Source organism: Drosophila teissieri, chromosome 4 (genome assembly GCF_016746235.2).
Source record: "Drosophila teissieri strain GT53w chromosome 4, Prin_Dtei_1.1, whole genome shotgun sequence".
In the NCBI taxonomy this organism is placed as follows: domain Eukaryota; kingdom Metazoa; phylum Arthropoda; class Insecta; order Diptera; family Drosophilidae; genus Drosophila; species Drosophila teissieri.
This window is the reverse complement of record NC_053033.1, coordinates 1,334,676-1,348,923: the sequence shown is the minus strand read 5'-3', so window position 1 is coordinate 1,348,923 and position 14,248 is coordinate 1,334,676. Positions and strand designations below refer to the sequence as shown.

Sequence of the window (14,248 nt, the reverse complement as noted above, 5' to 3'; positions counted from 1 at the left end):
TGTAAAATCATAACACTTATTAGGTGGAAACACTGTATCTTACACCGATATAACAAATAAGAAATACATCTTAGAATTTATCGATAAAGTTTTTCATTTTATAAATTTATGTAAACTATAAAGTTGTCTATTCATAAGTCTGCGAGAGAATAGTATATTAAACTTTTGTACAATTAAATACAATAAGCATATCCCCAAAGTAAACGTAATATATATATTATGAACGCTGTGTTGTTTTAAATAATCAATAAAATGTAATTACAAACTTCTATTTAATGTAAACTAGTAAACAATTTACGTGCAACTGAATATATTGTTTTAATTAATTTTGGTGTTCTATGTGTATTTATATTTAAGATAATATATACTTTCAATGCTACATGTATTATTAAAAGTTAAAGCATTGGAATGGTTCCTCAGCCTTACTTTAATTTTGCTTAATATGTCTGGTAATGTAATCCATTTTTTTTTGTTTTTAGTCATATTAGCCAGCAAAAATATGGAAAAAAAAATCTCATCGACATCCCAGCCCCGGATTTTAAAAAAGAAGCACTTCAGGGTTAAGCATCAAAAGGTTAAGTTATTTAGAGCCAATGAACCAATTTTAAGTGTGTTCATGTGGGGAATAAATCACACTGTATGTAACGAAAATTTACCTAAAAAACAAAGATAAGCTAATTTGAAATATTTCCAGATTAATGAATTAAGTCACGTAAACATACCTGTAATGCTTTTGCCAGACGATTTTCGTGCTTATTCTAAAATTAAGGTGGATAATCATCTATTTAATAAGTAAGCAACAAAAAAAAATAGTATTTCAGATATTCTCGAATGTTGTCGGTATTTATCTTTTATCATTACCATTACAGAGAAAACATGCCGTCACATTTCAAAGTCAAGGAATATTGTCCTCTTGTGTTTCGAAATTTGCGTGAAAGATTTGGAGTTGATGATGTGGACTACCGCGAGTCCTTAACTCGATCCCAACCTATTCAAATTGATTCGTCTGGAAAATCAGGAGCACAATTTTATCAGAGTTATGATAGGTTTTTTATTATAAAAAGTTTGACATCGGAAGAAATTGAACGAATGCACGCGTTTTTAAAGCAATACCACCCGGTGAGTAAAGTATAATTTAATTGATTTTAATCAATCCGTTATCTTAATTTTTAGTACGTTGTGGAAAGACATGGAAAAACGCTGTTGCCGCAATATTTAGGAATGTATCGTATCACTGTAGAAAGTGTGCAATATTACTTCGTCGTCATGAGGAATGTTTTTAGCTCCCACTTGACAATACACAAGTATGAAATATGTTGAAAGTCACACCGCCTATATGTATAGTATAACCTTTGTTTATTTGATAGAAAGTTTGATTTAAAAGGTAGCACCGTTGATCGGGAAGCATCAGAAAAGGAACTCGAAAAAATTTTGCCGACTTTCAAAGACAATGATTTTATAAAACAAAAAGTTAAATTAGACATTGGAAAAGAAGCTAAGAACAAGCTTATGAATACCCTAAGCAATGATGTGGATGTAAGTAAATATTTTTCATTTATTTTTATAACACTTGTTTGAATTGGGAATTTAAACAAAACATAAAACATGAAATATATAATATAATCCATAATGTTAAGGGCTTTTAGGTGAGAGGAGAAGAAGCCAAGCTAAAGCAAGAATTTTGCGTGCGACGGTTATTCAAAAGTGTGTGCTTGAGAGTTATTGTTTGTGGGTGTTGGAGTAAGCGTTGCAACCATTAAAACGAACTCGCACCAACATCTTTATATTTACATCTGCATAAATCTGCATATTTTGCATTCTTGTAGGTCTGCAACTACTAGAAAGCCAGATCAAGAATATATACTTCATAGCGTCTCTACGAGTAAAGGGTATAGAATAGTTTTTGTGAATTAGACTTTATAAAAATGGGACAAGTATATAACAAAGATTCATGCGTGTAAGCAATCTGACAATTCAGTTAAAAACCTTTTCTAAAATGCTTAATTTCGTAAAAGTATAAGTGGTATAGATTTAATGTCCTAACAAAGAAGTTATACACCTATTACCAGTCCGTATCTATGTGTTTAAACTATTTGTTTCGATATTTACTTTGACACTGGCCTTTATATAGTAACAATTCTTGCTCAAGTCTTAACAATTTCATGAACTTCATTTAAGGAAATATTTACAATAAGGTAAATCCAACGTAATTTTGTTTTAAATTAAAATGCACTCGCCGATAAAATATTTGGTTTTTATACCCGTTTCCCGTAGACTAAAGGGGTACACATTCGTTGAAAATTATGTAACAGGGAGAGAAAAACTGCCACACCCAACCTTTTCGAAAATTTGTAACATGTTTTTATTTTATTATTTTTTTTTTTTCCAATTTCTACCGATATTCCAGAATGTGGTCAAATTTCTCGTTCGCAATTCCACCATCTAAGTATATTCGGGGAACTCGACTAAAGCATTCTCTCTTGTTTCGTTTGAAATAATTATTAAATCAGATGGTTCCGGTCACGTCTGCCATTTTGAAAAATGTTTTTTTGTTTTATAGACTTGCCAATTTCTGTCGGAATACCAAAAACATTTTTTTTTTTAATTTTTTGAAAAATTACATTTCTTCAATGCGAAAAATAGTTACAAAAATTGTTTTGTTATAAAGAAAACTCCCACCCTTGACACTAAATATTTTATCTGTTCGTTTGAATGCAATGTCAACGTCCAACTTATCCTGAATATCATTAATTTATAGAGTCTGAAAACACGTCGCTGTGCGTATTACACATTTTATATATCTATTTCCACTCTAAGAGTTACAGATTATATACATACAAAATAACTAAAAGCAGCAGTTAAAGAATAATTTTCCCAGCAATTATTGTTAATAATATTGCTCATTTTTAAATTAAATTAAACTTATGCCGACCAGTGTAAGTATAAGGGCACATTTTTATTGACCTTTATTGCATGGTCACTGTTTTGCGTGTCCCAGAAAATTCTTATTTAGGTCTTGAAAATTATAAACACGTACCGCTCTAATCAAGCATATCTCGTTAAATTTGATTAATACAAAATCGACATACGAAGTGGTAATCGAAAATCATATATTATGTTAAAAATTAATCTAAAAAACCTCTAAACTGTAACAAAATACTAACAAATATATCCGGTATATAACATATAACAACATATAATTATGTTGCAAGGTACTTTTCTATGTATAAATATATTTTGATATATAATTTATTTTAGCTTCTGACCAGGTTGCACATTATGGATTACTCTTTGTTGGTCGGCGTGCACGACTGCGTGCGTGCAGAGGAGGAAGCTTTACAGGGAGATAATATACTAACTGCTGGTCGCAGTGAGAACAGCGAAAGCGAGGAATGCGATAGCGGTGAACGGTAAATAAAAACTATTATATTTTAACTTTAAATTTACGCAGTTCTTGTTAAAGCTGGACGTATAACACTCCTCCCGATTCTCCCAGAGGTGCACAGTATAAAGAAGTCGTTTATGAAGTTGACATATATGACATTCCGAGTATTGAAGGTAAATTTTGTAAAAAGTTTGTGCCCACTAGCCCTTATTTTTATACCCGTTACTCGTAGAGTAAAGGGTATACTAGATTCGTTGAAAAGTATGTAACAGGCAGAAGAAAGCGTTTCCGACCATATAAAGTTCGAGTATATATATTCTTGATCAGGATCAATAGCCGAGTCGATCTGGCCATGTACGTCTGTCCGTCAGTCTGTCTGTTCGTATAAACGTCGAGATCTCAGGAACTATAAAAGCTAGTAAGTTTAAGCATGCACACTCCAAAGACATAGACGCATTTGTCGATTCATGTTGCCACGCCCACTCTAAGGCTGATTTCCAGCTTTCAAATTCCAAAAACTCGATTTTATTGAACTAAGCTTCTTTGAGATGTTTTTGGTCTTTACAAAACACTTTTATTTAATTACCAACTTTTGCCACTACCTCTGACGCCCACAAACCGCACAATATTAAAAAACTCGATTTTATTGAACTAAGCTTCTTTGAGATGTTTTTGGTCTTTACAAAACATTTTTATTTAATTTCCAACTTTTGCCACTACCTCTGACGCCCACAAACCGCACAATATTAAAAATTTTAAATTTTTTAATTAGTCTTGTAAATTTCTATCGACAACAACTTTTTGCCACGCCCACTCTAGAGCCCACAAACCTCCCAAAACTGCCACACCCAACCTTTTCGAAAATTTTGAATATGTTTTTATTTTATTATTTTTTTTACCACCGATTTTTAGCGATATTTCAGAAAGTGGTCAAATTTCTCGTTCGCACTTCCACCATCTAAGTATATTCGGAGAACTCGACTATAGCATTCTCTCTCGTTTCGTTTGAAATAATTATTAAACCAGATGGTTCCAAATTTGTTGGTCTACTGTATGTCATTCTTCCGTCCCATCAAGGCAATTAATATGGCTTAATATTTGAAAATTTATTGACGTTTCTTTTAGATAAAAAAAAGTTAAAAGTTTTTTATTATAACCGCTTTTATAAACGCATTTGCATACTTTGTAATCCAAAAAAAAAGGTATGACCGGTTTATTAGTCCAGATAATCATACTTGATTATCCATAGCGTTTCGTCACTTATCGGATAATCAGTATTGAAATTAGATAATTTATAATTTTTACATGTAGTTCATTGCTTAAAATATATATTGAACTGTTTTGCAGAAAAACGCGAAATTTACTTTATTGCAATTATTGACGTTCTTACACAATATGGAGTAAAAAAACAGGTATTTAGAACAAATTTTATTAAATTCTTTCAATCTAAACGATATATTTTAGGCAGCTAAAGCAGCCAAAACCGTTAAATATGGCAGTAATGTTGATGGTATATCAACCTGTGACCCTGAACAATATGCCAAACGTTTCTTGGACTTTATGGATAAAGCTATAGAATAAAGTATTATACGCATTATGTATTTGCCACATTGAAAATGTCTAAACTGTATTTATATAAGACATATAAAATATAAGATATTATTTCGAAGCTTCCAGGTTATCATCTTTCGGACGAATGCATATATATTGCTTAAAATATGCCTTTGGTGATAATTCGTAATTAGTAGACCATCACGATGTTACTAGAATAAAGTGGTAAGATGGGTAAGGATATTTAATGTACTAAACTTACAACAAAGCGTTTTATTTGAGTTGTTGATGTGTTCTCTTGTTTCGTGTTCGAATTTTTCATATTTTCAAAGCGTTCCCGTATTCTGAAATGAAAAGTTCATTATCTTGCAAACTAGTCAAGGTTCATAAGTTCAATCTCACGTTTTAGCACTTTCAATAGATTCGTTTGAAATAAGCTGTGAATATATGTCGACGCGACCTTCGTTTATTTCTCGTTCTATTTCGTTATCCTGCCATTTTTCAAATTTCGCTCTCAATTGCTTAGCACGTGCAACATTTTGCGCCTAAAATAATAATATTTGTAGTAACGTCTAGTAACTTAAAGCAATAAAACATAGAAGATAACAATAAAAAAATACATAAACTTTAACTTTGAAGAAACTTTTTCCAAAGCTTACCTTAAAACTTTTACAAACAAATTTTGGGCGTGACTTTTAGTTAAAGTTTCAGGTTTCGATTTAAAATCGTAAGTATGTGAGTGCCACACAGAGCTTAACTTTCTAATGGCCGTGGCAACGTGTTAATACAAAATTGCGCTTAGTAGTCACTAGAATCTTAGTGCTCATGGTATAAATAAATAATTGAAAATTTCACAGCATGTGGTCAAAGCACAATTACTCGTTACTCGTGTATGAAAAGGGTAAGTAGATTCGTTAAAAAGTATTTAACAGGTAGGAGGAAGCGTTTCCGACCCTATAAAATATGAATGTATTATTGATCAGAATTAATAGCCGATTCGATCTGGCCATGTCCGTATGAACGATCTAAAAGCTAAAATTTTGAGACTAAGAATGCTGATTTCCAGAGACATAATCATGTTTTCTAATGTGGCCAAGGCTATTTCAACGCCTACGAATTGTTACGCCCACACTTTTGGAAAATGTATTGAATTTTTGTTCATTTTATTATTTGTCTTGGCACTTTCATTCGATATGCCAAACAATTTTGGACATGTCCACAAACCGCCCGATACTGTCACGCCCAATTGGATTTTTTTTTGCCGATTTTTATCGATTGCCTAACGAATGTGGAACTTTCCCGTTTGCACGCCCATTAGCTCAGTAACGGGTATCTGATAGTCAAGCTTATCAAAATATGTATTATTGATTACAAATACTTCATCCATATCGAAGGCAGGCAAATTTACTGTCAATTTTTCAAAACACTCAAAAGGACGGTACTAGATTGACGTGACTAGTGATTCTGATCAAAAATGTATTTAGTCTAACCTGTTAAATACTTTTTGCAAATCTTTTAAAGCTCTTTTTGCGTCGTCTCTTAGATATATTCTATTTTAGGTAGGAAGTACTCATCACCATTTCCATCGTACTATTATTCATGTGGCGATTAACCGGTTTTATGAGTGGTATATCTTTGCTTGTGGTTCTCAGCCAAACTGAAGGTGACTGAAAAACATTGTCATACATATTTTTGTATAGCTGTACTGAACGTTGCTTCCGATTCTTAGCCAATCCCGAAAAAATTAAACTTCTTTTTGAACAAGAAAGAAAGCTAGCCTCGGCATGCCTTAGTTTATATTCCCTTGCAGTAATATTCTTTTGCTTTATGTATTCCGCACAAGAATTCTTTACAATCAAAAAACGACCAAGAATATATAATTTATGTTTGCACATGTCTTTTTTAAAGTGTTGCAAACGTCTGACTTATATCACCATACACTCTGAAAGAGAACAAAATGTTCTATTTCTAAGTTTATATTCCCTTGCAGTAATATTCTTTTGCTTTATGTATTCCGCACAAGAATTCTTTACAATCAAAAAACGACCAAGAATATATAATTTATGTTTGCACATGTCTTTTTTAAAGTGTTGCAAACGTCTGACTTATATCACCATACACTCTGAAAGAGAACAAAATGTTCTATTTCACAAATCCACACATTTGGAACATTTTAATCAATCTCTTCGCACTAGCAGATTAACGGGTATCTGATAGTCGAGGAACTATATGATTGTCCGTTCCGGCTCGGTCTGACTTACATATATTGACTGACTTCTGGGAAAGCTTTAAAACTGTCGAAACTGTTGAATATCTATAATAAATACTTTACACGTTTAAAATTCAGTTAAAAATCTTTGGTTATCGCTAGTGTGAATAAGATTAATGAGAAGAGGTATTGTATTACAGTATATAAGGTATCAGCTGATGTTGCATTTTCAAATGGGGACAAATTGAGTGACGAGTACCTCGACTATAAGCACTTCACTAATTGAAGTTTCAAAAAGTCTTACCTCGTGAAGCGCATTATCGTTGTTACAAAAGTTAGAAGGACCAATTTCAGACCCCTTTTCGTCGCCTTCACTATTCTGTTCATAGTCACTTTCGCTTTCATCCTCAGTATCTGATGTAATAAAATGGCGTGAAATTTCAGGTGGTGGAGTAAAACACTTCAATGGCTTTGGTGTGTTTTCCTTGTGTTTATCACTCATTTTTTGTTCTTCCATCTCGCGAAACTTATTCAAAATAGTGGACATTGTTTTTGTTGTCTGCAAAATGTTATCATTGTATAAATTTGTGTTAATTGTACGATTCGGATCTGAGTCAGGAGTTGGCAACTTTTCAACGCCCTCACGTGGTGGTGTCATGCGAAATATTTTTTTCTTATTTTCGGCTGGAGAATACGTTTCGAAGAATTTAAATTTTTGGGACAACTCTTCAGTGGCGACCTTAACTTCTTCTGGTTTTGAGTCGGATTTGATAACGTCAACATCGGTATTCTGTATTTTTTAGGTAAATAAATAAAAAAACGATCTTACTTTTTTATCATGGACTCACCTCCTGCCCTTTTTGATTACGTACCCGATTTTTCTTATCGGGAAGGGTATATTGCGCATCACTGCTCAAACCCGAAATTATATTTGCATCTAGCTCCATAAAGATATTTCTTGATGCTTTGCTTATTCCTAAATGTATAAAAAAAAGGGCATACGTATGTTAGGCAAAGCTATTATTAATTTTAAGATATACTTTACTTAAAACGGGGTTCGTAAAAAAGCACACAAGATCCAATATAAAAATAAAAAACACAAAATGTGCACTTGCTTACGCCTAACTGTCAATTAACTGTGCTGTTTTACGAAGCTTGATGTTTTATACCCTTACCAGACTCGAATACATCCGCATCCGCATGAATACTAAAACTTACTTCGCTCGATGGAATTTTACTATCTTTAAAAACTTCACCATTTTCAAATCGGTTCTTTATTTCCTGAGTGGGCTTAATGACAAGAATATCTGCGGTTTTACCAACAGATGTAACGGCCAGTTCTGATTCAGCAACAGCTAATTTATACATTTCTTTTATTTTTGCTTGTTTACCCAGAAACAATCGAGAGCGTATATTTTGTATTTCTTGTTTTCTTTCCTCGCGGCGCCCTTCCTTTGCCATTAAGTCACCTTGCTCAAACTTAGATCTTATATCATTCATTGCTTCCCCCAAGCCTACGGGGGTTTCTCTTTTCAAGTCCTTTTTTGAGCACATAAGATTCACGTCGCTTTCGTCATCAGTTGTTTCATTATTATTGTCACTGTTGTTATTATCATCTAATTTTTGTAGTTCTGAATAAGGTATCCCTAGCTTATGAAGCTTAGTAAGTGTAGACTGTATTGACTTCTTATGCGCAAAAGCAGTATCTTGATGTTCTACTAAATTATTATGTTCCTTAAAGCCATTTTCGAAAACTTTAAATTTTGAGCGAAGATTTAGTTGTTGAAGCTCGTCGAGACCAAGACTCGGTTTATCGGATGCTAAAATAGGTAATATTTGATTATATTTTCATTCTGCTTGTTTATTTATTATTTCTGCAAATTCACCAAAAGAAGAAAGTACCATAGATTTTAAGATACCCGGACTATCAGATACCCGTTACTCAGCCTGTGGGCTTTTGGAGGATCGACAAAAATTGCCAAGAAAGCTAATTTCAAAACAAGAAAGAACGATATGGTCGAGTTCCTCGGCTATCAGAGACCTGATATTTTTTTGACATATCGAAAGAAATTGGCTAAAAAGTAGTAAAATGTTAAAAAATGTGAAAAGTGTGTGCTCGGGTATGGGCGTTTAAAGGGGCGTTGTTAAAAAATGTTTGGCATACCGCTAGAAATTTAAAGACCTACTCTGACAAATCGATAGAAATTTACAAGACAAGAAAAAAATCAAAACATTTTCCAAAAGTGTGGGCGTGGCAGTTTTGGCCGGATTGTGGGCGTGGTAACATGGATTAAACTTCGCTGCGTCTATGTTTGTGGACTCTGGCATGCCTAATCTCTAGCTTTTATAGTTCCTGAGATCTCGACGTGCATAGGGACGGAAAAATTTATTTGGCCGGATTGTGGGCGTGGTAACATAGATTGAACTTCACTGCGTCTATGTTTGTGGACTGTGCATGCCTAATCTGTATCTTTTATAGTTCCTGAGATCTCGACGTGCATACGGACGGAAAAATTTATCCTGATCAAGAATATACATACATATATACGTTATATGGTCGGAAACGCTTCCTTCTGCCTGTTACATACTTTTCAACGAATCTAGTATACCCTTTTACTGTACGAGTAACGGGTATAAAAATAGCCAGTATCTAAGGAAAACTCTGTTTAAGAATTAATCTTACCTCTAGCAACATCCGGCGGTAATATAATTGGTTGATTCTCTCTTATTATGAGTTCTGGTTTTCGTGGCGTAAATTCTTCGTAAACTACTTTCGGGGCGAAGATTAATTTAAAGTGCATAGAGCAATATAGACTTCCATCATGAACATTATAGCTATCAAATCTGAGGGTTATTACAATAAAAAAAGGTAAATCAGAAAACCATTTAAAAGTGTTAGATTGCTTATAGAACTTGCAAATCATATTGGAAAAAAAGTATTCTTTCTCAGCGTGACAAAAAAAAATTATAGGTGCTCATTTCATAGTTATTTTGGTTTAAAATATGCGATGTCGATGGCATGTGGTCGTTGTTCTTCCATATCTTCTCAAACTAATCTCTCAGTTTTGTATCTATTGCTAATTTAGAACCCATAGGATCGATAAAAATAGGACCAGAACTTATTAATCTCGGCGTTTATATGGACATACAAACTATATCGATTTTAAATATTATATATAAATACTGTAAAGGGTCGCAAAAGTATACTTCAGCGTGCTTCAATCGGTAACTCATCGGGAATAACTACCTATCGTTACTAAGTTAAGACTGTATTTGTTTTTTATTGGCACAACAATGTGTGCTTAATATTTATTAATACAAATTATTTTCGGTACTCACTTAAGGTGTTTGCCGCAGTCGTTGCAACGTAAGCACGTCTTATGAAAAATAGTCGTTTCTGTCTTCAACCTAAGAATGACCTCTTCCATTTTGTATACGGGTTTCTTGCATTGGTGACAGATTTCTAGCTTCTCAGTAATTGTAGACTGGTAAAATGAATTCAATTAAATATTAAAGCAGAAATTAATAAAAATAGAATATATAAAAAATTTACGACCTTTCGTTATTTTGTAAATGTAATGCGTTATCTTCATGATACTTAGCTTACTCGAAAAAGTGATTGTGCTTTTTTAGAATCTTGTGAACGTACATGAATAACATTACGTTTTTGCAGATCATCGAATTTTGAAAAACTTTTTTTCTAGAAAATATAAAAATTGTAATTAAAACCATATAAATTGGTAAGGATTTATGCATAGTACGGAGATATTTGTATGATACAATAATGATTATTTTTACAATGAGTGAGGGTTCTACTTTACAATATACCCAAGATACAATATACTCGGGTACGGAGAGCGCGAGTAAGATGGTAATATGAAACTGGCAATACTCCTACTTTTACACTAGCGCCCTTAACGGAGTTCCTTTATTGCTCACGACTTCCTGTGGTCACAGTCCATAGCACGCCTTTAAATATTGTTTTATTAAAAAATTTACGGTAATGGAGGTGGGTTTTGTAATTTGCGATTGTTTAAAATTAGCGAATTATATAATAAAACAAGAGAGAACGCTTTAGTCGGGTTCCCCGACTTTCTGATACCCGTTACTCAGCTAGTAAAAGTGCGAAGAGAAATTACAACACTGACCGTTTTTGGCGCTTTGTGGGCGTTAGAGTGGGCGTGGTAAAAAGATTTTTGGTATATAGAGTTAAATTTACAAGACGAACAAAAATGTGAAAAAATTTCAAAATATTTGTGAAAAGTATGGGCATGGCAGTTTTGGGCGGTTTGTGGGCGTTACAGTAGGCGTGGCAACATGAATCGACAAACTTTCGCTGCGTCTATGTCCCTGGAGTCTGTATGCCTATTCTTCATTTTCTAGCTTTTATAGTTCCTGACTGTCAGTTCCTGACAGACAGACGGACAGGCAGACGGACATGGCCAGATCGACTCGGCTATTGCTCCTGATATTTTGATATTTTTGCATTTTTGTATAAGATTTGTAAATTTCTATCGATTTGCCAAAAAACTTTTTGCCACGCCCACTCTAACGCCCACAACCCGCCCAAAAACTGCCACGCCCACACTTTTGAAAAATGTTTTGATATTTTTTCAGTTTTGTATTAGACTTGTAAATTTCTATCGATTTACCAAAAAAACTTTTTGCCACGCCCACAAGCCGCCAAAAACGGTCAGTGTTTTAATTTCTCTTCGCACTTCCACTAGCTGAGTAACGGGTATCAGATAGTCGGAGAACTGGACTATAGCGTTCTCTTGTTTTAACTATCGTCGGCGGTCCCCTTCCTCCCGTTTGGTGGCGTGGTAATCTTCTGAAACGAACTTGTGCTACATAACTGTTACTAGAGTTTCCTTAATGTTATTTACTAAAAGTGTCATTTTGTAACACAGTGCTATTAATAGCACCACTTTCACATGTGAAATCCACAAATCTTACCATATTTATATTTTGATTATCATGTTCGTTTGTTTTTGACCTTTTTGATTTGTATTTTTTTGAGGGTAATCCATTTCCGGAAGAAATTTTTGAACTGTTTGGATTCTGAGTGTCCATGTTACTTTGGTTGGCTTCTTGGTAAAATTAAAATTCCTGCCTTAAGTAAGTTAGCTTTTCTGAAATAAAATAGTAATTTAAATTATTTTATTTGACTGCCACGGTAGGTATGAAAAAACCGTCCTAGGGTTGCCTATAAAAATAGATTTATAGTAAAATAGAATTTGAAATTTATAAATATTTAAAAATACACTATTAACAAGAAAGAACGCTATAGTCGAGTTCCCCGACTATCTGATACCCGTTACTTAGCTAGTAAAAGTGCGAAAGAGTCTTCAGCACTCACAGTTTTTGGCGGTTTATGGGCGCTAGAGTGGGCGTGGCAAAAAGTTTTTAGGCAAATCGATAGAAATTTACAAGACTAATACAAAAATGAAAAAATATCAAAACATTTTTCAAAAGTGTGGGCGTGGCAGCTTTGGGCGGTTTGTGGGCGTTAGAGAGGGCGTGGCAAAAAGTTTTTTGGCAAATCGTTAGAAATTTACAAGACTAATACAAAAATGAAAAAATATCGAAACATTTTTCAAAAGTGTGGACGTGGCAGTTTTGGGCGGTTTGTGGGCGTTAGAGTGGGCGTGGCAACATGAATCGACAAACTTGCGCTGCGTCTATGTCCCTGGAGTCTGTATGCTTAATCTCAACTTTCTAGCTTTTGTAGTTCCTGAGATCTTGACGTTCATACAGATAGACGGACAGACGGCCAGACGGACGGACAGACGGATCGACTCGGCTACTGATCCTGATCAAGAATATATATACTTTCTATAGTCGGAAACACTTCCTTCTGCCTGTTACATACTTTTCAACGAATCTAGTATACCCTTTTACTCTACGAGTAACGGGTATAATATTGTACATATATCTGAGTATACATCAATCTAAAGGAGTGCAAAAACTACAGGCATTGCATACCAAAACTTATAATAATACATGGTAGCCGAGAAAAAACGTTGGACGTTTTAAAGTATAGATTTAAGCAATTAGGGCTGGTAAGAGCTACAAATAAAAAACTCTTATTAAAAGTACGGCTTGATAGCTCATTCGATGAAATTGCTGCGATAAAAAACACGATTTGTACCAATTTTATAAAATGATATAACATAATTTTTGTCTACCACTCTTGAAGAACCAGTAGTTTAGCAGAAGCACAGATTAAAGAAACCATATTCCTATGAAATCACTTGGGGCTAGAAATTTTTGCTTTATGTCATTGAAGGCATATTCAAATGTTTTCACGTGAAATATGGGTAAATACAACACATTAAAAACTAATAGAAAATATGCGATTTTATTTGTTTAGATTAAATATCTTACAAACCTATCCGAAAAATATACAATCCACCTTACTAGGATACTATCAAAAACTGTTCGCGATTGCTCGAAAAACTAAACTCCTACCTTTTTATTCAAATTTGTATTATTTAGAAGAACACGTAGCTCTTAGTGAATATCAACTTTTGGGAAAAATAGAAACTTTATTTATGATACCTATGGCAGAAATCTACCTAGGATATTTATATAATTTAAAAGCTTTTCTACGAGTTCATGCTTTTTAGTGTATATATGAATACACACTCAACGAGTCTTCGGCATCGTTTTGTGCAGTTATGTATGCATAAAATGTATAACTTTATACGTATTTTTAAATGATCCACAAAATATATAAGAGTTTGCATCCAAGTATGTCATCGATGATTGTTTCACAAATTGATAATATGTACATTATATGTATAATATGTATATTAACCAATTCTACTTATGCTTAAACTAAAGGTTTCTAAAATCAGACCTGTTTTATCATTAACTATTAACGTTCGGAAGTTGAAGCCCGACTGTTTTTATGTATACTCGACAAGATTCTTAGAGCTGTCAGATTGTGTGCATGTAGATACAATGTTCAAAATTGAGTTTATTTTTTAATGAGTAAAAGCTTTCTTCAGAAAATATTTAAAAGCTTTTTTAGCAAGTAAAATAAACATTTGAAATTCAGATATACATATATAAAAAGAAATAAAACTGCAAGACAATCT

The 14,248-nt window shown here is 33.5% G+C and overlaps 3 protein-coding genes across 10 annotated transcripts in view; 1 reads left to right on the top strand and 2 right to left on the bottom strand.

Moving 5' to 3' along the window:
- The first annotated feature begins 105 nt into the window (after positions 1–105).
- On the top strand, positions 106–5,054 carry LOC122622924 (phosphatidylinositol 5-phosphate 4-kinase type-2 beta). Of its 2 annotated transcripts, none has more exons than XM_043801692.1 (10): positions 106–254; positions 480–637; positions 695–792; positions 870–1,119; positions 1,174–1,304; positions 1,368–1,536; positions 3,259–3,410; positions 3,464–3,558; positions 4,733–4,797; positions 4,850–5,054. In XM_043801692.1, exons 2-10 carry the CDS (start codon positions 500–502, stop codon positions 4,964–4,966), a joined length of 1,215 nt encoding a protein of 404 aa, XP_043657627.1. In that variant the 5' UTR covers positions 106–254; positions 480–499; the 3' UTR covers positions 4,967–5,054. The 2 variants fall into 2 exon arrangements, with proteins under 2 accessions (XP_043657627.1, XP_043657628.1); XM_043801693.1 differs by having other exon boundaries at positions 188–205.
- Positions 4,985–14,034, bottom strand: LOC122622920. 7 transcript variants are annotated; one of them, XM_043801678.1, is made up of 10 exons: positions 14,008–14,034; positions 10,753–10,845; positions 10,485–10,630; positions 9,829–9,989; positions 8,321–8,965; positions 7,994–8,121; positions 7,450–7,935; positions 5,339–5,481; positions 5,199–5,280; positions 4,985–5,107 (listed from the first exon to the last, which is right to left on the bottom strand). In XM_043801678.1, the coding sequence occupies exons 1-10, from the start codon at positions 14,017–14,019 to the stop codon at positions 5,045–5,047; spliced, it is 1,959 nt and encodes a 652-aa protein (XP_043657613.1). In that variant the 5' UTR covers positions 14,020–14,034; the 3' UTR covers positions 4,985–5,044. The 7 variants fall into 7 exon arrangements, 6 of the variants coding, with proteins under 6 accessions (XP_043657613.1, XP_043657614.1, XP_043657612.1 ...); XM_043801679.1 differs by having other exon boundaries at positions 10,795–10,845; XM_043801677.1 differs by lacking the exon at positions 14,008–14,034 and adding an exon at positions 12,102–12,233 and having other exon boundaries at positions 4,985–5,148.
- Positions 12,102–14,248, bottom strand: part of LOC122622922 (kinesin-like protein KIF17) — a 22,290-nt gene continuing 20,143 nt past the window's right edge. The window contains exon 6 of the mRNA XM_043801683.1: positions 12,102–12,277. Within this exon, the coding sequence (XP_043657618.1) occupies positions 12,269–12,277 (9 nt within the window). The 3' untranslated portion in view covers positions 12,102–12,268. The remainder of the gene's footprint in view (positions 12,278–14,248) is intronic.